The following is a 25,572-nucleotide window of genomic DNA, read 5'->3' as shown; positions in this document are numbered from 1 at the left end:
AAATGTAGGCCTACCTGCAAACAATGTAAGAGGCCTATGCTGACTGCATCAGTGCTCAAAGTATTCTAAACGTTTATCAATTATTTGTTAATAACTAACTAACTTCTATTCAAGTCATATTTCTGGGACTTTCTGGGATAATTATTTCTATTTTTTATTCACACGTTCAAATGTTTATACAGAGTTCAAAGTTCTCATCAGGTGAGTGAAAGTTAGAATGGTGGTCATTTCAGATGTGTTTGCCAGCACTTCATAAAACTGTCATATTTTGATAACTTTCAATTATTTGTAGGATATTGCTTGTTCACAACTTGAGCTATGTATGCAAAGAAACATAGTCTTTTTATTAGTATTATTTCATTTGAGCTACATTTTACACTGATATGGCATGGTGGCAACATAAACACAGCTAGCAATGGTATTAAATTGCAGTAGCCTATGATTAAATGTAATGGAATATTCAACTAAGGTAGACTGCTGTTGTTCACAGCACTAAGCTATTTATGGTTGATATACTCCGAGTCTCTGGCCCTCTCTTAGAGCCAGGCATAGTGAGCTGGCCCTCGGAAGAAGTTTGGGGACCAAACTAGATTAGTCTTTTCTAAATATCACAATTGCACCATATGAACTCAAAATGCTGCCAGTTCCCACCATTAATACTGAAAGCATACAGAAATGTTATAGACTATTAATATTAGACTACTATATTAATTAAAACCTCATTGGGGGAAAATATTGTTTGGGCAAAGTAATGCCATCCCATGGAAATAGAGGTTCCCCTGCCACACTGCATTAAGATCACTTATTAGAATGAAAACAGTGAGTATGCCAAGATGCTTTAAAAAAAACCTTCAACATTTTATAGGCTACAGACAGATGCCTAAGAAATATGACACCCTGAAAGTTTTCCCCATACATATTTAGAAATAACCTGGTTTGGGTCTGAAATCCCAATGTGCACCACATAATAGTCTGAAACAGAATAGGTTGTCAGAGCAAAGCAGTTTCCTACATCCTAAATTAATCTCGAGAATAGCCTATAATGATTTAAACAAAATGTGAAAACCTAAATAAAAACTGTATGGCATAGCCTATGAAAACAGGCTGATGAACACCCAATCCTGTTTTTGTCATTTGTATTTTTGCCAAACAAAATCAACTGGCCATAGGCCTATAGCCTAGTTTAAGTCCTTAGCTAGACATAGAGAAGGTTATTGTGTTATGGGAAGTTATGTGAATTTACTTCAGACAGTATCACTCTATATTATAAGTGTCTTGCATGCGCAAGGGCCCTATATCTATTAAAACGCACTATATGAGTTCATGGAGAATAGCCTGATAAAGATGCGTTCATTACACACTGAGCACTTCAAGATTAACTTTTATTAATTGCAATTTAGGACGAGTTGCGATGCTAGAGAACCTCCCTAGATTGCACGCGTTGACGTGAGTCTAGTATGGACACCGGGGGTTGCCTCAGACATTCCAATGATGTGACACCTCATTCTCGCGTACGGTTGCACTCACTCGATTTCACCAGGCTAGTCCCTCACTTGCCAGTTTCAGTGCAGGCTAGTCGAGTTCAGCAAATGTGCACCAAACCGTGCTTTTCAAGTTAAAAAGTCATGGCGTTAGTTTGTATCGCAGTGATCGGACACATTTAATTACTGTAAACACTAAACTCGAACAATGCGGAGGGCTTCTGATCTCAAGGACCCATCGGAGTTTCGTTGTAGCCGGTTGTAGCAGTGTGTGGAATGGAATGCCTGAATTGTATCTTAACCAAGCAAGTGAGTATGTTCTTGTTTTCGATTTTTCTAGTTCGCGCGCTTTGTCGCGTGCAAGTTAGTAAACTTCATTTAATACCTCTCTGTAGTGTTTGTACAAATGCAGTCGAAACAAACCATTGTTGCTGCTGATGTTGGTGAATCTCCAGTCAGATGTAAAGTAGTCTATTAGTCGTCACATAGATATAGCCTACACTTGACGCTGCCTCCGATATCGATATTAATGAAACAAAGTTAGCATATTGCTAAACACATTCACCAACCAACTTTTGGTAATATTGTAGCCTATTCGCCGCGTGCGTTTGTTTGCTTATCTAATTTCCAAACGTTTCCCTCGTGAAACAAATTACCAGTTCGACGGATGGGGTGGATCATCTTCAGTGGTGTTGCATTGTTTTTGGGAACAAGTGCTTAGGTTCAAGTGATCATCGTAGCCTACCTTGGATCTTGTAATGTCTTTCGTTAAATGTTCAGAATTCTTTAACACGGGCAAGTTCAGTGTTCTACCAATGGACACATTCTCAACTGCCTCGCGACGTGCCACACAGTACCATAATGAAAACACGACTTTTGTCATGCCTATGTGAGTGCACTTGTTCCCTTGATGATTCTGATAGGGTAAACTGCATTGCACGCATACTGTTTAGCAGCGTCCTGTACCTGAAGCTCTGCTGTTGTCTGTCTGTGTGTCTGTTTCCTGTGGTGTCCCATGTCTGTTTGCACAGTGGTCTGTTTTCAACACTGTGTTGTGTGTCTCTGTGTTGATTTGTGCTTGTGGGATTTTGTGCTGTTTTGTGATCTAAAACAGTCTAGTGTCCCTGTCCCTGTCCGGGTCGCAGTGATCAGGGATGTAGTGGAGGCTAAAGGAAACACAGTTTATCCACCTTTGAAATTTCAGAAATAGTTTATCCACCTCCTAGTAGAGTTTATCCACCTCTCAAAAGAGTTTATTTACTAATTGCAACTTTTAAGATTAAAAAATCACACTGTATTATCCACATTACAAAATATACACTCTAGCCTCCTGAGAACCAAGAAAAAAAAGTGTCCAACAATGTATTTTTTGTTGTGATTTCCTTTCTATTTAGGATTAAAAAAACATCTTACAATTTTATTTATTTATTTATTTATTTTTATTAAAAATGTTATAGCATGTCCCCTGTGGTGGACAAAAGAATCGTTTTAGTATGAAAAGGTAGCCATGCAAATAGACAAAAATGGACAAATTATGCTTTTAGTGGTATTAAATTAAGGGTAAACTTAACCAAACATAAGGGAAAAGGTTATTTATCCTTCTAGACTACTTTATTTGCCTTTTTGGACAGTTGTATTTCTTTTTTCTGGATTGTTAATTTCATTTTCATGTTTTTCTTTCATCTGCGATAATTCATTTTTTAGTCTTACTCTTCCTCGCTATCTGACGCACAGGTTCATAGTCCTCATCTCTGTTTCACTCACTCATCACCTGAGAGCTCCAAATCTGACCCCCCCTCATTCATCCTATACAAATGATCTCCTACATTTTCCAAAAAAATCTAAATATTTTGGTCCTGGTGTCCATTATAATGGACATTCATAAAGTCACTATTATTTCAAAATGTAAATAACTTAACTTCTTTCAAAATTAATCATATGATTCCTGACATTTTCATTAACAAGACCATATATTGCCATCATAATGAATGCTTAATAAGAAGACACTATTTGACTTATCTCTCCTCCTTCCATAAAATGTGCTTGTTTTGATGTCAACCATTTTTGAGAACAAGAAAGAGGAGGTTCCCAGCAACCCAGCCAATCACATGATATATCATTAGAAAGCCCAGGATGTCCTCTTTAAAAGACCACAGGAATTGATAGAATAGCTCAAAGGGGTAAAGGGGTATGCATCTAGAACTTATGTCCACTACAGAGGACATAGGTCTATGGATTGGGTCTCAGGATGCTAGGAAGCATTTAATACCACTGATATTGTTATAAACATTGGGCATAACCTCCACCATCATCAAACATGTTCTGAATGCCTTTTTTAAAAATCAGATACTGCATGGCGCAGTCCACCTCACCGAGATCACATAATTCATAGTTTACCCACCTCTTATTTTACCACTACATCCCTGGCAGTGATGGTTGAGTTTGCAACATTGTACTAGTCCCTGTCATTTTAATTGATTCAGTTTGTGAAGATTTAGAGATGCCAGATAATATAGCATAGCTCTGTGCTTTGGCCAAACTTACACTGCAAACCAAAATCTTTTCCAACTATGTTTATAGTGCAAGTTATGTTGTCATTGTATGCTTGTTGCAACCCAGTTTGGTTCTAAACATGCTTCTGTTCTTGATAGTGTTATCTGTTGGTGAATTCCTTGTAGCCAATGTTCTGGGGTCTTTCTTTCCTGCCTTCTTTGTGTGGAGTGGACGGTTCCAAGTGTGTTCTCCGCAGTCTTAAGTGTCTCTCCGGCTAACACAGCAGAGTTTATGCATCCTCCTGTGCAGCCTGATGTCAACTAATCAGTTCCATATGGTCTCCGAGTTTTTCCAAGAAAAGGGAGTTTGCACTGTGTCATTGTTTCGTTTTCTTAACCACCACTGCTGAGTGTGGAGGTGTATACTATTACAAGGCCATGACTGGTTGGGATAACAGTATCATTGAATGGGTAGTCATTGCGATTGCTGTTTTTCACAGTTAGCAGTTTACCTCCAGAAAGACCGAGAGGCTGTGTAGACAGACATGGAGACCTTGAACGTAAGCACTTTGTGAGATCATTGTTTTCTCTGAAGCTGTTTTGCCTCAAGAGCTTTAATGTAACCTTATCCTGACTTCTTGACCAAACATCTGGGACTGTGAAGCTTCAAGAAGTGATCCTGTAATTTGAATAAACCACAGAGAAATGATGCTGCAAGACATTGTCTGGAAAAGAATTTGTATGTCATTACTTAGTAATCTTATTCTTTGAAATCAGATGTTTGCATCAGGAAAATGACTTGCCTCTACTTCGACCGTCATGACGTAAGGCCACCCCAGAAATGATAAGCTTAACATGTTATTCTGCACTTCATTATAACTCTGAAATGCAGCTCTTGTGGAGAGGGAGACTTATTAGACTGCTGACCCTTAAGGCACTTAATTATTTGTGATCTTTTTTATCCCTGACTGTTGTCTTTGTCTTGACTTCATGACATTTACTCCATCCAGGCCATTGTTACTTTAATCTTCATTGGGCAGTTATTGTGACATCTACAGCGGCCTAGTGTGTTATGAGTTTTGATTGGAGGTCACTGATTCGTGTGTACTTTTATTTTGATCTTATCCTCTAAACCTCAAGAATTGCTGTTTCCTGCCGAACTGAACGTGACCAAAGTTTTACTGTTGTTGTGAAATGAGGACGCGTTCGACACACCCAGGTTTAGCAGCAGGTGGCCAAACGAGAATCTTTGACTGATCTGGCAATGCAACATGTGGTGTCGCACCCTTCTCTCTCTGTCCCTTAGATTTACTTTACCCAGATTTACCTGCATCTGTGTCAGTAATCTACACGTTATCAGTCTGCTGGTGTCTGGGTGAAAAGTTATCCCTATTGGTTTGTGACCCGGTGGACTATAATCTCTGTTGCTGACAAGACTTTGTGCAAACATTGTTCAAGAGCAGCTGTGTGGATATCAGACCTGGGCAAGTGTGTGGTGTTGTTTTTTTTATCAACACTGACTTGTGAGAAGCTGGTTTGTGGAGGCATGATATCAACTTCTAAGATTTTTTGCTAACTTTCATTATTTTTATTCTCAAATTCCTGTGTTTTCCTATGTCCTGGCTTTTATAATGTTGACTAATTACCATGAGTTCATGACATGTGACACTAACTTTCATTATGATAAGTTACAAATTCTTGTCAGTTCATATGAATGTTGAAATGATGATGGGGGAATGTTTGGGTTAGTTAAAGAGTTTTCAGCATCCCCTTGTGTGGGATGGGAATGTGGCGGTGACAACCAGTTGCAACTATGTCTTCCTACAACACACCCTCTCTTCTCCTCTGCTCCTCTGACTTCTCACATCTGCTATGAGTGTTGTTATCTTTAACCTCCCTTGCTTTCCCTCCTCCTTCTCACCCTCCTCCTCCTTTTCCTCCTCTTTGCACTTGGTGACATTCTGGTCTTGCAGGCTATGGGGAATAAAAATATGTTTTAGGTGGTCCACGTCCGAAGTTTATCCCTGTCTTATCAGTCAGATTTAGCTGACTTAAGCTTTAGTTTTTGATGAGTGTGCTTCAGTAGAATCCATAGAAATACACTGGACTTGTGCATAGCCAAACATTACTCTGCATACTTTGGCACCCTCCATTTACATACCTAGGAGAGACAGCAGAAATTGCAGCAGAGATTTGTTGTACAGAAGTGTAGTTGTGACTAACTTGTCAACATTAAACTGACTCAAAATGGATAGGAAAGGGAAGGTCTTCATAACCTTCATAGCACTTTTCAAACACTGATTCATTCAAATGAAAGGTTTGTCGTAGTTAGTGATTTGTACTGAAAAATACTATAGTGGTGCTGGTGCAGTTGTGGTTCTATTATAGTTCGAACTGAGAACAGGGAGGGGATGTGTGGGTTCTTTAGTAGACGGTTCAGGGACATCATACTTACAGCGTCCCTCCATGAGGGAACTTCTGTGTTGTCATGGTTGAAATGGTGAAAATAATGGGACCTTGGTCAGTTGAGCATTCAAATCATATTGTACTGTGGGGAAATGCCTTGATGGCAAGGTCATTAAATTTGTGGTTGTCCTGTGTTGTGTGGTTGCCTCATTTTCTCTCGTCTGACCTGTCTATACCGAGTGAATCATAGATGTGTTCATGGGAATGTGGGTGTAAGCGGGGGAGGCGTAGGTAGTGTCTGCAGCTCAGTGGAAATGCCAATGCAACAATTCTAATCAATAGCTAGGCTAGGCTAGGCTAGGCTAAGTAGTTATATTCAACTGTGTCAGGTACAAGAATGAGGAAGTCATGTGATATATGATGCGACTGTCAAGTCATTTATGCAACCATGTGTGTTTTTATTAGGTTTATTAAGAGCTTAAAATTTCCAAAATGTGCAATAGACCCCAATCTTACCATCAACAATTAATGCATTGCAGGGGGAGCAATATGTTCCCTTTGTCCGAAAGATTTTGAATTGTAGATCTTCAATGTCTGTAAAGAGTTGTAGATACAACAATACGTTTAAATTAGGTGGTAGAAACTTTTATCCTGACAATTAAAACACTTTAAAAAGGCTAATAACAATAGACTCAATAACAATTGACAGAGGTGACACCATTCAGACTCACAGATTTACAGCCTGCCTGCAATTGTGTGGGTGTGGGAACTGGGGGGAACTCTAGCGCAGACCTTCACTAGTTCAGTTGATCCTAGAATCAGCTGCACTAGTTCGATTGATCTCAGAGTCAGCTGCCCCCCCCTATCTTCCCTTCATCTTTTTACCCCCTCCCTCTATGCAAACTCATCCGTGCCCCCTTGTGAGGCCTTGGATTCCTCTCGTGTCGCCCCCACATTGGTTTGATTTTTATGCAGTGGGAGAGGCGAAAGAACATGAGAGAGAGAGCCTTTGAGGAGTCCATGCCACTGTGACAACTAACCCATCTGCTTTTATGGTGTGTTTTATCATGTCAACCAAATGATTCATTTTAATAGCATGCAATGAAGCAGTCAAGTGAAGTTGTTGCAATGCAATGAAGCAATGAAGTTGTTGATGGCTAAAATGAGTGCTTACGGTCAGTCCCGGCGTCATGGGGGGGCTTTGGGGGGCCAGGCCCGTCCTGGAAGCCATCTGTGCCCGCCCTGGACGAGCTTGGCTGCACCAACCAACCCCAATCCCATAGATTGATTTTGAACACTTATTAAATGTAGGCCTATATTATACATTTGTCAATCTAGCAAGTAGCAAATAAAACTTGTAAAATCTGTATTATTCTGTAGCTAATCAATCAGGAACATAAAGTAAGCCCATCACCTAAATGGAGATGAGGTTACGTGGCGCAGTCTACTTCACTTCTGCACTAACCCCTGTCATCCGATGACAAATATGGCTTATCGGCTCGCAGGTAGGCTATATCTCATATCGTAGTTAGTAGAAGTAGGCCTAGTATTTTCTGGGTTTGTTTGATAGCGTTAACCTTTACTGTTTTTTCTTCTGACCTAGTCGGAGAACAGGGAGCTTGGTACCACTCCAGGGCCGAAGTTATCCGTTATTCTAACACTCTATCTAAAAGTGGTTAGCAAATGAACGAGGATTTTGGTTTTATCTGCGGATTTATTTTTGCATTATTTTGAATATGACTAGCTCCAGTCTCAACAGCATGTCTACTTTTTCCACACGCATCTCAGTTCTAACACACATACTGTATCCCCTCTCGCTTTCTCTCTCTCCATCCCTGCGCACGGGGCTCTCTTAAATGAGCTGCACCATTTTACAACAATTGCATCTATATTTTCATATTAGAATGTTTTGTCAAGTGTAAGTTTAAACTACCGTGATCAATTTAAGTTCCCGCGCCCCCCCTGGAAAGGTGTAATGCCCGTCCGTGAATTTGTGTCTGCCGCCGGGTCTGCTTACGGTGTGTGAATATATATATGTGTGTGTAAATGTTGCCAAAGTGCAAATCTCAATCCAATTCTGGTCTCGCAGATAAGGGGATAATTGTCAGCAGTGGATGCGTTGTAAATGTTAAACTACAAATAAATGAGAAGTTGATGGACAAAACATTGCTGCTGGACCAGACCTTGAGGGCATGTGCATTGTGTTTTATGAAAACATCACGCATCCTTGACTTCAATCAGTCTGTGAAGAGCAATGGAGGTGTTGATCGTAAACCTTAATAGCCTAAACACAAGCCCAGACAAGGGCACGCTCATGTTAAACTTTCAGTAACCTTCTGAAACCTTCACGTTCTCCGAAGAGTCCAAGTGAATGACATGACAAATCAGGTGATTTTGACAGCAATCAATGAATCATGCTTGCGAATGTTGCGTGTTGTTAATGTCATTGTCTAATGTGAACTTCCTCTATCCCCACTCTCTCTCTTTCTTTCTCTCTCTCTCTCTCTCTCTTTCTGTATCTGTTTATATACCTATCTCTTTCTCTCTCAATCTATCTGCCTCTTCAGGCCCTGATCTACAGTGAGTCAGAACCCTGCGCCTTGGACCTGTAATTCCTGCCGGTCTCTCAGTGCTTTGGGTGTGTCCACTCATGACTGACGGATCATCTGGCACAGATTCACTGTGATATGAAGGACGGTTGGAGGAGTCACAAACACGCTGGAATTCTAATTGTTGCCATGGCCTCGGGGGAGCTGGACGCAGCAGCGATCGGTGGCAAGAGTCAGGGGAAGCGGCCACCCGCCATGGCCCCTGCGGACCGAAATAGCCACAGGCGCACTCGCAGCTGGGTCCCTCCAGTGTATGGAAGTCCCACATCGCCGCCCTGCTGTTCACACCAGGGCACTGCAGCCACCAGACAGAGGAAGGGTTCACTGTCCCCAATAAGTCCTCCTGCTGGACGGTGCCTTCTCTGTAGATCAGGGAAGTTGACTGCTAATACACCAGGACACTCGTTTTGTATTGGGCACACAGAACACCAAACGAGTGCTAGTGCCACCTCTGGGGAAAGGGTGGAAAGGCCTCATGGTAAGGGGCAAAGGAGGGCAAGTAACTCTGAGCAGGCAGGATGTCCAGCAGGCAGTCCTGCAGCCTACAGGGGGTCTTCAACGCCATCATCATCATCATCGCTGCCTGACAGGCGGCAGCCATCTGACGGCCTGCCGCTTGGGGAGTTTTCCTCTGACTGTGTCCACGTCAGTGGGGCGGCATCTGGGTTGAGCGGCTCCACTGGCTCTCTGTGCCAGCTGGACGATGGCCGGGCAGCCGGGCAGCAGGATGAGGTCATGCCAGCCGGCCGGCTGGGGGTGAGGAGGAGCAGTCTTCCCGTGGCATCACCGCAGTGGGTCTCCCGCGGACCTCTCGCCTCTGTCTTCAACCGGACGACCGAAGGCGGGCTGGGTTCTAGGGCCAACATCCGCTGCGGGCACTGCCTGAAGAACGGCTACTCCAGTTTGGAGCATTTGGAGCGTCTGGACGGCCGGCCCCGACCCAAGTGCCTCCTGAAGGCCCATAGCTCGTCTCCCCTGGTGACCTACGGGGGTGACCGTGACAGTGACGGAGGAGCCGTGTCGGACAGCGAGTTTGTGCGGCAGAAGAGGGAGCGTTCCACCTTCCTGGTGCGGAGGTACCAGAAGAACAACCAGAGAGTCCAGAGGACGGTCTGCCCGGGCGCCAGGACGATCATGAGGACTCTGCTATCAGGTCACATCTCTAAGGCCGTGTGCGACACTGTTTGTGAACAGACCCAGCGGACCACACTTCTGGAGACTTCTCCGGGACGCGAAGCGGCCCTTCTGCTGGTTCATCTTCAGGTCTCGAAGGCCCTCCTCAGCTACCCTGGCCGCAGACTCTCACAGGTAAGGGCGCCTCAGCTCTCACACTGGTGTGAACATGTGAAGAGAAAGCCTCCTCTGTCCTGGCTAGCGTGCTTGTGTTTTTTTCCATGTGGGTCGCACGCATGTGTAATGCCAGTTTCCTCAGCATGGAAATGTAGCACATCCATAACTCAGGACTGGAATGTCCATAGAAGAGTAGGACCACATGTTGAAGACACAAGGCAGCTCGAATAGTGAAAAAATTCCCAGTGATTTAAGGCCAAGTAGGATTGGATTAGACTGTGTACTTTACTGATCCATGAAGGGAAATGTATTGTTTTAACTAAAGCCTTAAAGGCACAGTCCTCCATTAATCCAAAACACTTTTTGTCAAATTCAGCTCATTCCTCTTTATGGTCCTCTGTTCTCTGTTGTATGCTTTGAACTTCGTACTTTGTACTTGGTCTTTGTACTTGGTCTTGGTCGTTTACTGAGCCAGGGCCTCTACATAGGCCCTGGCTCAGTAAACAGCAAACACGCCTATAAAGAATACAAACAAACGAGCATCAATATACACTGTTCCAGTCAATCAACAATGTTGCTACAAGGACTCCTCCTTTAACTTACAAACATTACAAATGACATAAACATCTCATGTTTGGAACATCCACTCCTTCACCACTTAGTGCACTATGCGAATAACTATATGATGATTATTTACTAATAAGTGCTCTGTGTCGAATGAGTGGATGTAGCAAAAACAGAGATTCAGTACCTTTGGTTTGCTTTTGGGATTTATGTGAGCATGACGGAGATTTACAGGAAGTTTAGGGGTGTGCAGAAGTATACCCATGGGGCTCCTGGGAATGCATGCTGGAAAACGTCTGCCTTTGGCCTAGTGAACCCGTGTGTGCAGCACAGTACACAAATATTCATGTTGTCCTTTCACTCGGCTGTTTTGCGCAGGGGATCAACCAAAGTTGTGGTTTGACTCAAGTTTCCATCTTCTCATACTGTTGGATTTTCTTGTGGCGAAGAGGTGTGTGTGTGTGTGTGTGTGTGTGTGTGTGTGTGTGTGTCTCTTTACCACAGCCTAATGCTGTGGAAAATTGATTAGCAGCACTCTGGTCTTTGGTGAGACCAGGAACCCAGCTGGCTTTGAGCCGTGTTTCTGTTTCACACTGCTCTGCTCCAGCCATTAAATCCTCATTTCGCAAATTGGACGCAGGACACTTGATTCACATTGTTCCAGGATGTGTGCCGTTTTTTGCAGTTCATCACCACAGTTCATCCTGAACTGATTCATGCCATCCCAAATTGATAATGGAATCTTTATGAAGCTTTAGCAAAATTCAGAGACCATTTGTCTTTTTAGGGTTAATAGCAGATTGTTTCAGAAGGAAACAAACCTAGTCGACAAAACCCACCTGGTTTTGGTTAGTTGTTTTTAAGAAGCTACAGATCTACAGTACTCCAGCATACTCCAGTTTTAGAAGAGACCTGGATGTAACTGGCAATAGCTGATTAGTTCTCCAGCGTGCATGGGGGCCAAGCAGTATAGCAGAAGCAGACTCTGAATGTTTCCTGTGGGCTTTGAGAAACCACTGGCTGTCTGCTTTGGTCAATCATGACCCTGTTAATTCTCAGAATGCCTTGATGGAGCAGAGAAAACCTCTGTCTCCATGTCTGCCTTTCTCTGGCTTTGTGTGTGTGTGTGTGTGTGCGTGTGTGTGCGTGTGTGTGTGTGTGTGTGTGTTCTTCGACGTCTGCTGACTGGGGCTTTAGGTTTTATGGTCTCTTTGTGACAATTGAATTTGGCTTGCATCACCCCTTTGCTCTTGTCTTGGCTTCATAAATAAAAGGACTCATTGACACAGGCCGTCATTAGAATGCCCCTCTGTGCTGTTACTGTGGCAACAGACAGCTCACTTGAACGGGCCGACGATTGTCCTGCATAGACATACCAAAGATCCTTTAGAAACCGTCTCTGGACATACTTAGGCTTACCATTACCAGTGAAGGTGTGTATTGTTGAAGATTTGATACTTTAAACATCTTTTTTAGGATTTAAAGGAAATCTAAAACTGATATCAGTATATCAGAAAGTAGTTGGGTTAGGGGATGGAGATTTTGGAAAGAGTGATGTTTGACAAATAGAGGAGGAAAAAGAGAAACAGACGGAGTTTCAAGTGAAACAACCCCCGAGTCAGGCCCGTGTAGGCGTCAGCTGTGCCTTATCTCTCTCAACTGAACTCTCCCTCACCCTCCAATAAACCATCAGCACTATAGCCACAGTGAACTTGGACGTTATCTTCTATTTACCAGCTCATTATGGATTGAATTGGTCTTTCCCCGACTTCTCAGTCCACAAAGAATTGCGTCTGCGATCTGTAACTTTTCCACACTAGGAATTCTTTGCCAAATTTCCTTATGAATGTCTCTTCTTTCAGCTAAGATTAAAATGCAATTAGCATAAGATAAAGTGGTCCTGTTTCACTCGTCATCGTAATTTGTACGGCTCTGCCTGGCTTTGCGTTGGCCCGGGCGCAGAGTGACGTGTCTGTTGTTTGTTATGCCGAGAAATTAATCTGCAAAGCCAGTTTCCTCTCCGCTTGTTGCAGCAATGCTTTATGGGTGTCGTCTGTCGGAGCTTTGTCTTAATCACGCCACGCCACGGCCATGCAGACTTAATTTCTGCCTGTGGCTCTTAAAACGTGTTTGAACATGCTCTGTGTTGTTTGCCCTTTGCTTGGTCTGTTGTACCAGATGTTTCACCTGGTCGGCGGTAAATCCTCTGTCCTCTATCAATCAGCAGTAAATGCAATGCATTCTGTTATTACGTCTTAGCAATTAGTTCACTGCTTGCTTAGTCGACCATGCCAAGGTGTAGCCCCCCATTTCTGTGCTGTAGAAGCAATATTGATAGAGCATCTGTAAATATACAGCACATACAATATAGACTAAGTATAAGTCACTGACCGTAGGTGACCCCTTCTGTTTGTCTCCTTGATTTGGTTTCTTATACAAGAGGAAATTAAATCTGTATGTGTATATGATTTGATGTGATGGTTCATGGAATGTCTGTTTTTCCTCTCCGGGTTTGTTTGTTTTGGTATTAGGAAAAGAGCATGATGTGGGTAGTGGGGGGATTTGGAAGGTGAAGTTCGCTGGACCGTAGGAAGTTAATCGGCCGGGAGGACATCTCAGGTGGTGGATTAACCATAGGAATGGATTTCTTTCTTTCTTTCTTTCTTTCTTTCTTTCTTTCTTTATCTCTTTCTCTCTTTGATATCTGAGTTTCTCAGTTTATTTTCTCTTTCTTTCTCCATTCCTCTCTGTCTGTAGCTCAGCCAGCTTATCTCCACACACACAACAGCATTCCTCTCCCTCGTGGTGGTGGAGGCCAGGCTGTTATTGGCTAACATCCCCCTGAAAGTGAACAGCAAACATCAGACACATTCTCAACATCCACCCCCCACCCACCCACCAAAAAAGCACCCTGAACCCTTTCATCGTGTAGCCATTAAGGATGGAGCCAGGGTCACTGTTGTCTGCAAGTTCAAGTTGTGTTTGGCTGTTACTTAGCCCATGGCCATGGGTGGCTGGCCAGTCGCATGGTAATTTTAACTGAGTGTGCAGACGAGGTTTTACACATGATGGGCTTTGATGAAAGAATCTGTGCTGGCCACTGGTATGTTTACCTGTGGGATTGGTGTGTTGAAGTAGGAAGCCGTCTTTCCACACCCACACCCACACACACACACACACACACACACACACACAAACACACACACACACACACACACACACACACACACACACAGTACACAGTACACAACTCTAGAAAGATGCACCCATGAAGAGACTGACATGCAAAAGAACAAAGAAACACACAAGCATGAAACGGGAGCACAGGAATCAAACGTGTGTTATCTTAATGACCTGCAAATGTACTCCTCAAACATAATTTAGTACTTTGGAGTTCCCAGAACTGATTGGTTATGAACTACCATATGTGAACCATGGGGTTCAGGACATATTGGTTAGACTTTGTTTTAACTGTGCAATGGACTGGAGACATCGCCTTGGCTCTGTTTGTGCCAGGTCTTGTGAAATGTGACCTGTATCTGGTTGTTAGCCACACACACACACACACACACACACACACACACACACACACACACACACACACTTCCTGTAAAGCCATTATCCTTCTCCTTCATGTGAGAATTTTCTCTCCTTTGTTCTCTAGATGAGGTTTATGTGGACAAGGCCTTTCAATCATCTCAGTAGCTGATGTCATCATGTGAAGTGAACAGGAAGAGTAGATGGGTGTCTCTGACTGGAAATCTTGCCTCAGTCACTCACTGAGAGTTGGGCATTGGTAGCTGGTGGCCCTTTTTGACCTTCTTTGCCTGGCAAGTGTTGCTCTCTCTCTCTGTCTCTTTCTTTCTTTTTCTTTCTCTCTCTCTCTCTCCCCCTCCCTCCCCCTCTCCCCCTCCCCTGTCTTCCTCCTCTCACCCCCTGTGAAGTTGAAGTTGGCACTATTTAGGAGGAATGTTGCATGACCTGCTGCATTCAGGCCCAAGCTGAACCACAGCAGCTCACACAGACAGATTAGGCCCGTAACACGGTGTCTCTTAACCAGCCAGATTCTCCTGTGTCCCAAAGCTATCTGGAACAAGGGCCGTTTTCGTGTGGGAAAGTCAAGCTGGTTCCTGCAATATGCTCCCAGCTGGAGATCTCTATAGAAGGCTCAAGCAACTTCTTAATAGTTTTCCTGGTAAATGTAGGGATGTCTGTTTGTTTATAATTACAGTATAGAAAATGTCCATAGATAATATGTAGTTGGATAGCTACAAAAGCATTAACTTGCCTTCACAGAAACTGACCGCTGGGTATGTAATTGGATAGATGTCTGTAAAAGTGGTTTGCAAGATAGCTAATTGGATAGATGTTCTGATGTTTAAGGGAAATTTGCCTTCTCAGTAAACATCCGAAGCGTCCGCTAAATTATGTAAAAATACATAAGATATACATGGGAATATCACTGTATGCTGTGTCAGCAGTTATTGTTTTGGAATTGGAGCATTTTATAGTGAACCTGACGTGACCCGTACTGTTCCTAGCAGTCACGTCCAGCTGTTTTACACCCCCATCCATCCCCACGTTATTGTCCCTGTGGGAACTAATCACAGTACTTCAGCAGACGCATGCTTGTATGTACTCTAACAAAGTAAGGAAAAACTAAAAACAGCTTGGCTCATTTAGTAGCCTATCAGAGGAAGCGGAGAGGGTGTGACTGCAACACTTGAAAGAGTGTGGCATTACCTAGACTGCTCTCGGGTCATTGGGTGAGGTCCCGCTGAGCTCACAGCAGTTACAAAATGCAATTATATGATTATTTCTCCTGCTGTTTGACGGTAGAGCGGTTGGGCTGGACGGACACAGTTGTTTACTGACCTGACTGTTTTGTGAAGTAAGAGAGTTGTTTTTTTTCTGATGTCCTGTCAATGAACCTTGAGCTTGGATAGGCATGGCACCACCAAAGCTTCTTGGCCATCGCCATGGGAAAGTGGAGAGGGGCCAACTCTCCTTCCGTATAAGTGTGTGTGTGTGTGTTTGTATATGTGTATGTGTGTTAGGAGTGGTGGTGGGTGGGTTGAGGGTCATTTGGTGTGTGTGTCTGTGTGTGTGTGTTTTTAGGTCGATGTGTGTGTTTGTATGTGTGTGTGTGTGTGGGCTCCCTATATGTAAAATACAACACAAGATCCAGGCGAGGGGTGCGTGACCGCATGACCCCCGTGCCTGCCCCCTCTGTGACCCCCCCACCCCAGAGTGCTCTGTTAGTTTTGCCAAACCGTTTTTTTTTTTTCTTCATTGTCAACAAACAATGCACCAGTATGCTCACACATGTGTTGGTGATTTTGCCATTGTTTAGGTCACAGTGAAGTGTATTGTCACATGTAGTCACTAGCCACCCCCATGGACGAAGCCGGACTCTGAGACTCTATCCTGCACAGATTGTGTGGAACACAGGTTTCCAAATCTGCTGTAATATTGTACGTTGTTGTGGAGGTTTGTAAGAATAGTGTGGCTCCTCTAGGTATTGGGTACTTTGACAAGGTTTTTTTTTTTTTTTTTTTTACTTTTTTTCCTAGAAGACACCAGTAGTAATGATGACCAAATACAACAGTAGTTGTGACGGCAAACATTGTGGATGTCAGGCTGCTCTGCACTGCCCCCTAGTGGACCCGAGTGGTGGTAAAAGTGTGGCGTATTGGTCTGGCACAGAACCCGGTTGATTATGTGGATGTTGGCCAGATAGCTCTGTGCTGATGCAACAGGAGAAGAGGGGGTCTGGTGTGTGGTGTCATTACCCCCCCCCCCGGGCCCTGGCGCGAGCATGTAACAGGCATGTAGTGTGAGAAAGCCGGTGAACATGTGGCGGCGAAAACGCTGCATTCCACACGACAAGAGAGGGGGTGATTTTAACCGAGACCTCATGACCACAGAGAAAAATCCAGAGGTGCCACACACACACACACATACACTCACACACACACTTCCAGTAAAGCCATTATCCTTCTCCTTCATGTGAGAATTTTCTCCTTTGTTCTCTAGATGAGGTTTATGTGGAAAAGGCCTTTCAATCATCTCAGTAGTAGCTGATGTCATCACCAAATGTGTCCTAATCAAAGATCAAGAGCAGTTAGGGAGAATGGTTATTGTACCTAATCACGAGGATCAGTGTAAATTACTGTTTAACTAAATGAAATGTTTTACTCTACTATATTTCATCTAAGAAATCATTGGGTTCTTTTCTTTAAAAGACTCCTCACCACCGACATTGTTGTGTGGCAATAAAGTATCTATCTATCTATCTATCTGTCTGTCTATCTGTCTGTCTGTCTGTCTGTCTGTCTGTCTGTCTCTGTCTGTCTGTCTGTCTGTCTGTCTGTCTATCTATTTTACACTGAATTAATAAAAAAATGAAACATCTAAGGTAAGGAATAGGAGTGTTTAGCATGGCTGTGTGTGTGTTAACGCGTAAACGCTGTGCTGTTTTTCCCAGCTGTATGAAGACCACTGTGTGTTGTTTGGATCTTCTGTAAGCTGTTTCATGACAACCAACAATATGCCTTGATTTATGCCTCAAGTCTGTGGTTTTAAAAGCAAAAAAAAACGGGGGCCACAGCCTTCAAAGTGCACCAATCCCTTCGGTACTAGTATTACCAGAACAATCCAACAGGGGGCAGTAGTGGTTCTGTGAGCAATCAGCTTAGCGGGTGGGGCGCTGAGCACTCCGCAGCCTAGAGACGGTCTGCTGCAGGAAATTAGCCCAAAATGAAGTCACACCATGTGCTGCTGACACAGGGACACACAACACACACACACACACACACACTCATGCACAAACACACTTATGCACAAACACGCACACACGCACACACGCACACACGCACACACGCACACACGCACACACACCCACACACACACAATGTTTCAAATGACCTGCTTGGTAAGCACTGGAAATAAGCATATCAAAGGTGTGTCGCATGTAAGCGGAGCCCCAAATCTCTCTATTCACACGAGACACTTTGATGTGTGGTAGCTAGGGAACAGAATGGATTATTATTTTTCTGGCTGAATGGGTGCTTTCAATCACGTTTACGTTGGCTGGATCAGTGTTCAGAGAAACTGCTCACCGTGCAAGGAAAAGAGAGGTGTGTGTGTGTGTGTGTGTGTGTTTGAGGGGGTCACCGGTATTGGTCAGAGAGAGAGGTGTGTACAGTCCAGTCACTGAGGAGGGTTGCGCTTTTGAGGAAAAGAGAAGATTGAGGTTGTCTGTAATTTTGTCCAGTAGTTCCCTGTGCAGTTTATTATATCTGTTAAGATGTTTATTGTATCTGTTAAGATAAGATTGTGTATTTATGAGCAGGTGTGTATGTGTGTGTCTGAGAGAGTCTACATGTGTGTCTAGATATGACCATGTATGTGTGTTATCTGGAATAGACTGGTTTTGCAATGTTTGTGGATTTGCGTGTGTGTATACAAGAGAGAGAGAGAGGATGTGTGTTCCTTTATTCAGTTTTTGCATCCGCATCCTTTTTCTTATGTGATGCCTCATTCACACCAGATGTGTGGTGTGTGTGATAGCTGCATTACCTGTCCGTTTACCTTTCGCCGCCCATGTGAACAGGTTACAGTTTCAGCAGCACGGCCTCCGCGAGACACGCGTCTCAGATGCGGCTCAAGCCGCACTGCAACCGTGAGCCGGCGAGAGAATAGTGGAGACCAGCGTGTCAGAAGCGGTCCAGTGAAAAGATCCAATGAAAGATGGGAGAAGCTCCACAGCAGAGAGGAATACACACACACACACACACAGGTACACACACACACACACACACACACACAATTGCAACACAGTACTGACTGAACGCAGACGGAACGCATGTACGTTCACACCAGATGCCATGCATCTGGTGTGAACGAGGCGTGAGGCTGTTTAAGGCGTTCTCATGGCAACAGCATCTCTCCTGGTGGTTGTTGTGGGTGGCTGGGCTGGATGTGCGTAGCCAGTGGCCCCTGGGTGAAAGGAATCGTCACCTTCCCCCATGCCACTGCTAATGAGCTCATTACAGCCAGCCATCTTGGCTCAATGATTACCCAATTGACTCATTAAAATACATGCAACATGGAATGGACGCATGCTGTGATCTGTAAGGTCCATTACGTGCACACTCTTTTAATTAGATTTTTTTTTATTTTTTTTTATTATTGAAACCGTACATGTTCAGAGGCTTGTTCTAATGGCACGTGTATCTTAACCGTTATTGAGGTGATTTACATGATTAGGTGTTAAGATAAGATGGAAGTGCCATAAAGTCATAAAGTGAAAACTGGGAATTGTGGTGCATTTGCATGATCGGTATTTCAGCATTTGCAAGTGCAAAAGTGACGACAGTCTTTGAGTCAGTAGTTTAGGACGGCTTTTAAGCTGCCCATTTGCATTGCCATGATGTGTGCAGGTCTCTGCTGTCTGCCCTGCCCTGCCCTGCGCTGTTGACTTGTGTGTGTGTGGGACCATCTTCCGAAAGTTCTTTTTTTTAGCAGGATAAGATCTTATTTAGAATAGAGCGCACAGCCTAATATGGGAGCCCTTGGGCTACGACTATAGACGTCCTCCTCTGCCGTCTCTCTCTACATCTCTCTCTCTCTCTCTTCCTCTCTCCCTCCCTCCCTCTCTCTCTCTCTCTCTCTCTCTCTCTCTCTCTCACACACACACCTCCTCAGTGGTGTTCTCTTTCGCTCTTGTTCATACACTTTCGAGGATGACTGAAAGGAGGTTGCACTCCTGGCTTTGACAGCTCTTTCACAGATTTCCAGCCTTTAGAGTAAGTAGAGAACTCTTGTGTTTATCTTGGGTCGTTGCAGTGTTTATGTTTATGCTGATGCATCCTGATTGCTGACATGATTCACTGGTTGTTGTGAGTGATATTATAAATGAATTGACCTCAGTGCTCCAACTGGCTTACTTTGTTGCATTCATACGCATATGGCCATACAGCATATGAAATGAATCTTTGAAGTTGAATGAATGTGATAAAATGATGAAATGCTTCATAAGTAGCTGTAACAGGTCATGTGGGAACTTCTGAACGGCGATGAAATGATTACATTCATCTTTACATGCTTAGTGGTTTTTAGGGTGTATGTCGCTCTGTTCTGTGCGTGTTGTGGATGAAGTGACATCACAAGCAAGTGGGGTTTTTTGGTGGGTGGGTGGGTTAGAGACTTCTGAAGTGTGACCTCATGAGAAGGAGCTGATGAGATAACACTGGCATGCGGGAAGCCCCTAGTTTTCAGTAATGGGTTCCAGGCTGAGACACACACACACACACACACACACACACACACACACACACACACACACACACACACACATATATGCACACACACAAAAGCGCGCGCACACACACTCACACTCACTCACACACACACACACACACACACACTAATGTGCACACACTACATTTTGTTTCTCTATGTTTCTGTGACACATTCTTTTTTTCTCCTTCTGCCTATGTCTGTTTCGGTCTCTCTCTCTCTCTTTCTCTCTTCTCTCTCTCTCTCTCACACTCACACTCACACACACACGCACACACGCACACGAAGGCCATTGTAGAAGGTTCTGTGATTGAAATGGTCATTTTTCTTCCGCTGTGATCTCACCTTGACTAGGGCCACGTTTCACGTTGATATTGCTCTGACCTCCTCGTCACCTGAGTCTGTTTACAGAGCTCAGTGTTGCCTTTGGTGGACTGAGGATTGAGTGCAGAGAGTCCCCGCTCATTCTCACCTGCCTATTTACCTGGCAATCTTACACACACACGCACACACACACACACATACACACATACACACACACCAGCTGTAGCACACAGCAGCAGCTTACAGGATTATGTATGAGGTGTGTGTGTGTGTGTGTGTAGGGGGGATATTGGTTGCTAGATTGGTGAGACAGCACTGTGTGAAATTCAACAAGAGATCATTAGCTGGAGCTGGGTCCCTTCTACACACCAACTGCCAAATGGCACACACACAAACACACCAACTCTTTCTCTCTCACACTCAAAAGTACACACACTAGCTCACATTAACTCCTACACACACATTCTCTAAGATAAACAAACACACACACACACACACCACACAGAGGCAGGCAGTCTCTCAACACCTCAGACAAGACGGCTCGTCCAAACTTCTCTAGCAGCCTTTCCAGTCCCACTGAGTGCCCTCGGGTCAAAGCAGGGGACGCTGGGTGGACTGCACTGGCTTCCTCCAGAGTCCAGCGGCCCAGTCAGCCGAAAGGCAGTAGCCGTAGCAACTCAATCCTGCCAATAGGTATTTGTGTGACGGCGTCAGGCTGCAGAGCCTATTTTAGAGTTGAGATACAGAGGAGGTTTGACACGTCACAAATCCATGTCAGCAGGAGGTGACGTGAGGGATATTTTCATACGTCCAAGGTGTGTATATTGTGTGTGTTTTGTTTATCTACTGTGAGTGTATGTAGATATAAACACAGACTTCAGTGCTTCATTGTTAGTATTCAGGAATTGTGTCTAAGTTCCTGGCGAGGGTGTCTTTAAGGACAAGGTAAATCCTTTTGAGGAACCAAGTGCCTCTATGTGACTTTGTTTTGATTATTTCAGTGTTGCTGATGTTTTGTTGACTGAGTGATTTTTTTTTTTCTTGATGAATTCATGTTTTTTTCTTCATTGCTATGAATAGAGGCTGTGGTCCACTTCAAAGCTGATAGCTGCAAGGGACATTTAATGAATGTTAAATAACTGTCTTTGGGTTTGAATGTCCTGCTGAGCGAGGTTGGCATTTTCCATTGTGGGTTGAAGTTCTGTGTACCGTTATGGCTATAATTTGAGACTATTCTTTAGCTGTACTGTCAACAATGAAGGCGTCAGATTTTCTCATCAGTTATAGTAAAGAGATGTATTTTTGAGACCGCGCTCTTTCTTAAGACCACAAGTTTGGTTCCGGTTGAGCTGGCAGTGAGAACCGTAAGAGGTCAGACTATCAGCAATCATTGTTCAGGCCGGTCGCTCAGACGGATTTAAGATTCCCCTTAGACCACTTGAATTGTGGGAAAGACCCCCAGTGTTGTCACACACACACACACAAACACACACACACACACACACACACACACACACACTCACACAGAATGAAGGTGAAAGCTGTCATATGGGTTTCTGACAATGTTTGAAAAGCCTGAGATTGTAGCTTGACTCCTATTGGCATGACGGTGATGTTTGGCCAGATAGCGTTCACTCCCACTCTCCCTCTCTGTTGGAGAGCTCAGAGGCTTGGATGGAGCAGGGAAATGTACGGGTGGGCCGTGGGCTGCCATGGGCAGGTGAAAGCATGAGTAAGTTGAGAAGTAAAAATAAATGATTCTGCTTGTTGGCACCCATGTTTAAGGAATTTCCAGTTTGGATGAAGAGAGGTGATCCAGTTAAATCTGTTCTACAAGCTTGAAGCTTCACATAAATCTCCACGAGTTTTCACACTTGTCAAGGCAGAGTGGTTATCACAGAGATGAGACATCTCATGCTAGCTGTTAGCAGTAACCTGATTATAGCAGCAAACAATATTACATATTAACTCTCTTGAGTCTGATGCAAAATGTGTACATTGAAGTTTGGATCAGAAAGAGGTTACTCCTATATGGCATTGAGATTTAACACTCTGTCTAACATGTTGTCTAACACTCTGTAGCGCCATGAGACATGTGTAATGTTTTTGCGCTCTATAAATAAAATTTAATTGAAATTGAAATTTACTTGGAGGGATTTTCCAACAGATTAGCCTACATTTCTGAGGCTTGATGCTGCAGGATGGGTATAACAGGTGGAATAGGCTGATGATGTCATGATGACAGTAAATCTTCAGAGATGTTCATTTTATTATTATTATTGTTATTATTTATTTATTCTGATGTACAAGTTTTGTCCTTGTTGTAAAGTGGTTTAAGATATGAGCAGACGTCTAGATTTCACAGAGCAGGTGCTTTGCTGTCATCAGTAGGCTATATGTAATTCCCAGATGGCAATGCCAGTGCCAGTAATTGTGTCATTATTTTTAGTCTGAATTCTTGGGCTTAAGCTAATGACGATTCTTTGGGAGCTCAAAAGCGTGAGGGCTCATGTCTCAAATTGATATAACTGTCATCGGTCCAGCACTTCAGCGAGACATTTACTGGATGTACCCAGAATGCACTGCACATAAACAAAACACTTCCCCACATGAAATAAATGAACAGCTCATGACATAAAGGTAATTCAAGGACTTCATAGCATAACACTGCACTCATTGGTAATGGAATGTTAATCTACTAAATGCAGTGTCATTTATATTTTAATCGTGATGGTCTTTACGGTATGCCCCCTACCAGAGGTGGGACAAAGTCACTGTTAGGCAAGTCACAAGTAAGTCTCAAGTCTTAACGCTGAAGTCCAAGTCAAGTCCCAAGTCAAGACAGAGATGTCCCAAGCAAGTCCAAGTCAAGTATTACCAAGGCCAAGTCGAGTCCAAGTCCTTATTTTTTCGAGTTCTAAACAAGTCACTATCTTATTACTGCATATTAATATGTCATCAATCATGCTTTCTATATATCATTCTTATCAATATATCATACTTGACATATTGAAGTGTTTTAAAACACTTATAAGTACGGAGCCCCTAAGGGGACATGAGCAAAATAAAATCTAAAGTTTAGTTTCATGTGCTCACGTGAAACTTTCATGTGCTCACGTGAAACTTTCATGTGCGCACGCGAAAGTTTCATGTGCGCATGTGAAACTTTCATGTGCGCACATGAAAGTTTCATGTGAAAAGGTTTTGCGTGCGCACACAAAACTTTCATGTGCTTACATGAAAGTTTCCGTGAGCAAATGAAAGTTTCGCGTGAGCACATGAAACTAAACTTTAGATTTTGTTTTGCACACGTCCTTAGGGGCTCCGTATATAAGCACAAGCCCAAAGACAAACAAAGTAGGCTATCCTTTGTTCTCTTACTGAGGAAAAGTAAGAGTGAATACAGGATTTTTGATTCTAATGAGTTCACTACTATGTCCCAACTTTCATGCTAATGAAGCAACTTTAAAGGAACACACCGACTTTTTGGGACTTTAGCTCATTCACCGTGTTTCCCAGAGTTCGATAAGTCGAACGTGCGATATGTATGTGGTATGGAATATGTATGTGATATGTATGTGATATGTATGCGATATGTATGTGGTGTGGAATTGGGTTAGCCTATTCACCGTCTCCCCTAGAGTTAGATAAGTGAGCAAAAGCATTTTTGTCTCCTTACATGCATTGTCTTATAGCTTTAGTGAATGGAATCTCTCGTTGCATTGTTAGTGAGTGTCAGCAAAGTGAGCCAATAAAAAAAATCCCTAATTACTTGTGGCCTGGTATTCACAACGAGTAGGCTACAACTGACAATGCAGATTAAGAAGACGAGGCGATTTAGGCAGATATATTGACTTGAGACTACAGTATATTGGGGCGAAGCACTGCTACTTGGGTGCAGAGATATCACGCAACACATAGCCTACCTTGTCTCACTCGCCACAGCACAGACAATCTCTAGGCTACTCTTTAAAAACAGCCCCTACAAGATGCTTGGTGATTCTGACCTTTTGACGATCGAAACTATCTCAGCAACTGGTCCCTAACAAGTCCAGAACTAGGCCTACAGTGCATTCTCCTCCAAGATGCCTGGAGCCTTGTGCTCAATGTCCCCAAATATGTTGCTGGCTGCACTGCATTCTAAGCCATTCTATGTTACACACCCCATAGCTGTTTTGTCATTCAAAATGTTAGAATGGCTTAGGATGCAGTGCCGCCAGTAACACATGTTATGTAGGCTATGTAGAGTATTGGTCTTCACAACTGAACGTAAATGCCCCCGCCCCTTTTTTACAATATAAACATGTCTAGTCATTTGTTATACCAACAGTATAGTTCTCTACTTAAACTCAATTAACATTTTGACTTTGCAACTTTCACTTGTATTGGAGTAATATTTGACAAGGTGTATCTGTACTTAGTAAAGGAATTGTGTAGGCTACTTTGTTCACCTCTGCTATTGGTTTTACCAAGAATATTTGGCAGTATTTTTAAACTACAAAAATACACACCTTTAAAGTATTTTGGTAGAAAATGCAAAGCCATCCTCCTTCTAACCTCTGTGCGTGAGACCTTCTCAGCAGCAAGCACATGCTCCAGTACAGAATATACGGCCCCCACTGACGTGCAAATGAGCGATAGAAAACCGCAAATGAAAGCTTGATATTTAATGTTGCAAAACACAACGCTGATATGGGTGTAAGCTTGAAATCCCATCAGTCATTGATGATGATTTATCGATCGTTTCGGTTAGCTCCGTGGAGCAAATTAAATTGTTTAGGCTGTATCGAACCCATCGAACCACATCAAAGGGATCAGAGGATCCATCACAATATCACATGATCCAAGTCAGACGACAAATGGTAGCATGTTCAGTGATGTTCATCCCTTCTCACAATAGATAAGAGACCTGCATTCCATGCAAAATAACGTTGCAATGCAGGTGTAACGTTAACGATGAACTTGAGGCTGATGAAGTTGGTATGGGCAGAAAATAGTTGTTTTTATACAATTTTACCCATGCCGCAAGTCAAGTCATTACAAGTCAAAGGGGCAAAGTCAGAGTCGAGTCTCGAGTCAATAGCATGAAAGTCCAAGTCGAGT

At 43.4% G+C, this 25,572-nt stretch overlaps 1 protein-coding gene across 5 annotated transcripts in view; it reads left to right on the top strand.

Annotated features, from left to right (window-relative positions):
• The first annotated feature begins 1,529 nt into the window (after positions 1–1,529).
• The window catches only part of plce1 (phospholipase C, epsilon 1), an 84,520-nt gene continuing 60,477 nt past the window's right edge, over positions 1,530–25,572 (top strand). For 4 of the 5 annotated variants that reach the window (XR_012990147.1, XM_076298506.1, XM_076298505.1 and 1 more), the window contains exons 1-2: positions 1,530–1,790; positions 8,947–10,296. Coding sequence is in view for 3 of the 5 variants with exons in the window: in XM_076298506.1 (XP_076154621.1) it covers positions 9,067–10,296 (1,230 nt within the window). In the remaining 2 variants the exon portion in view is untranslated. Of the gene's footprint in view, positions 1,791–8,946; positions 10,297–19,593; positions 19,653–25,572 lie in introns of those variants that run through there. The other variant, XM_076298508.1, reaches the window with a different exon arrangement.

The sequence above is a fragment of the Alosa pseudoharengus genome, unplaced genomic scaffold (genome assembly GCF_046254945.1).
Source record: "Alosa pseudoharengus isolate Yale_2024_CS ecotype anadromous, Long Island Sound unplaced genomic scaffold, YU_APseudo_1.1 YU_APseudo_1.1_scf_21, whole genome shotgun sequence".
Classification (NCBI taxonomy): Eukaryota; Metazoa; Chordata; class Actinopteri; order Clupeiformes; family Clupeidae; genus Alosa; species Alosa pseudoharengus.
Note: the sequence above shows the minus strand (reverse complement) of the source record. Positions and strands in the feature narration are given on the sequence as shown.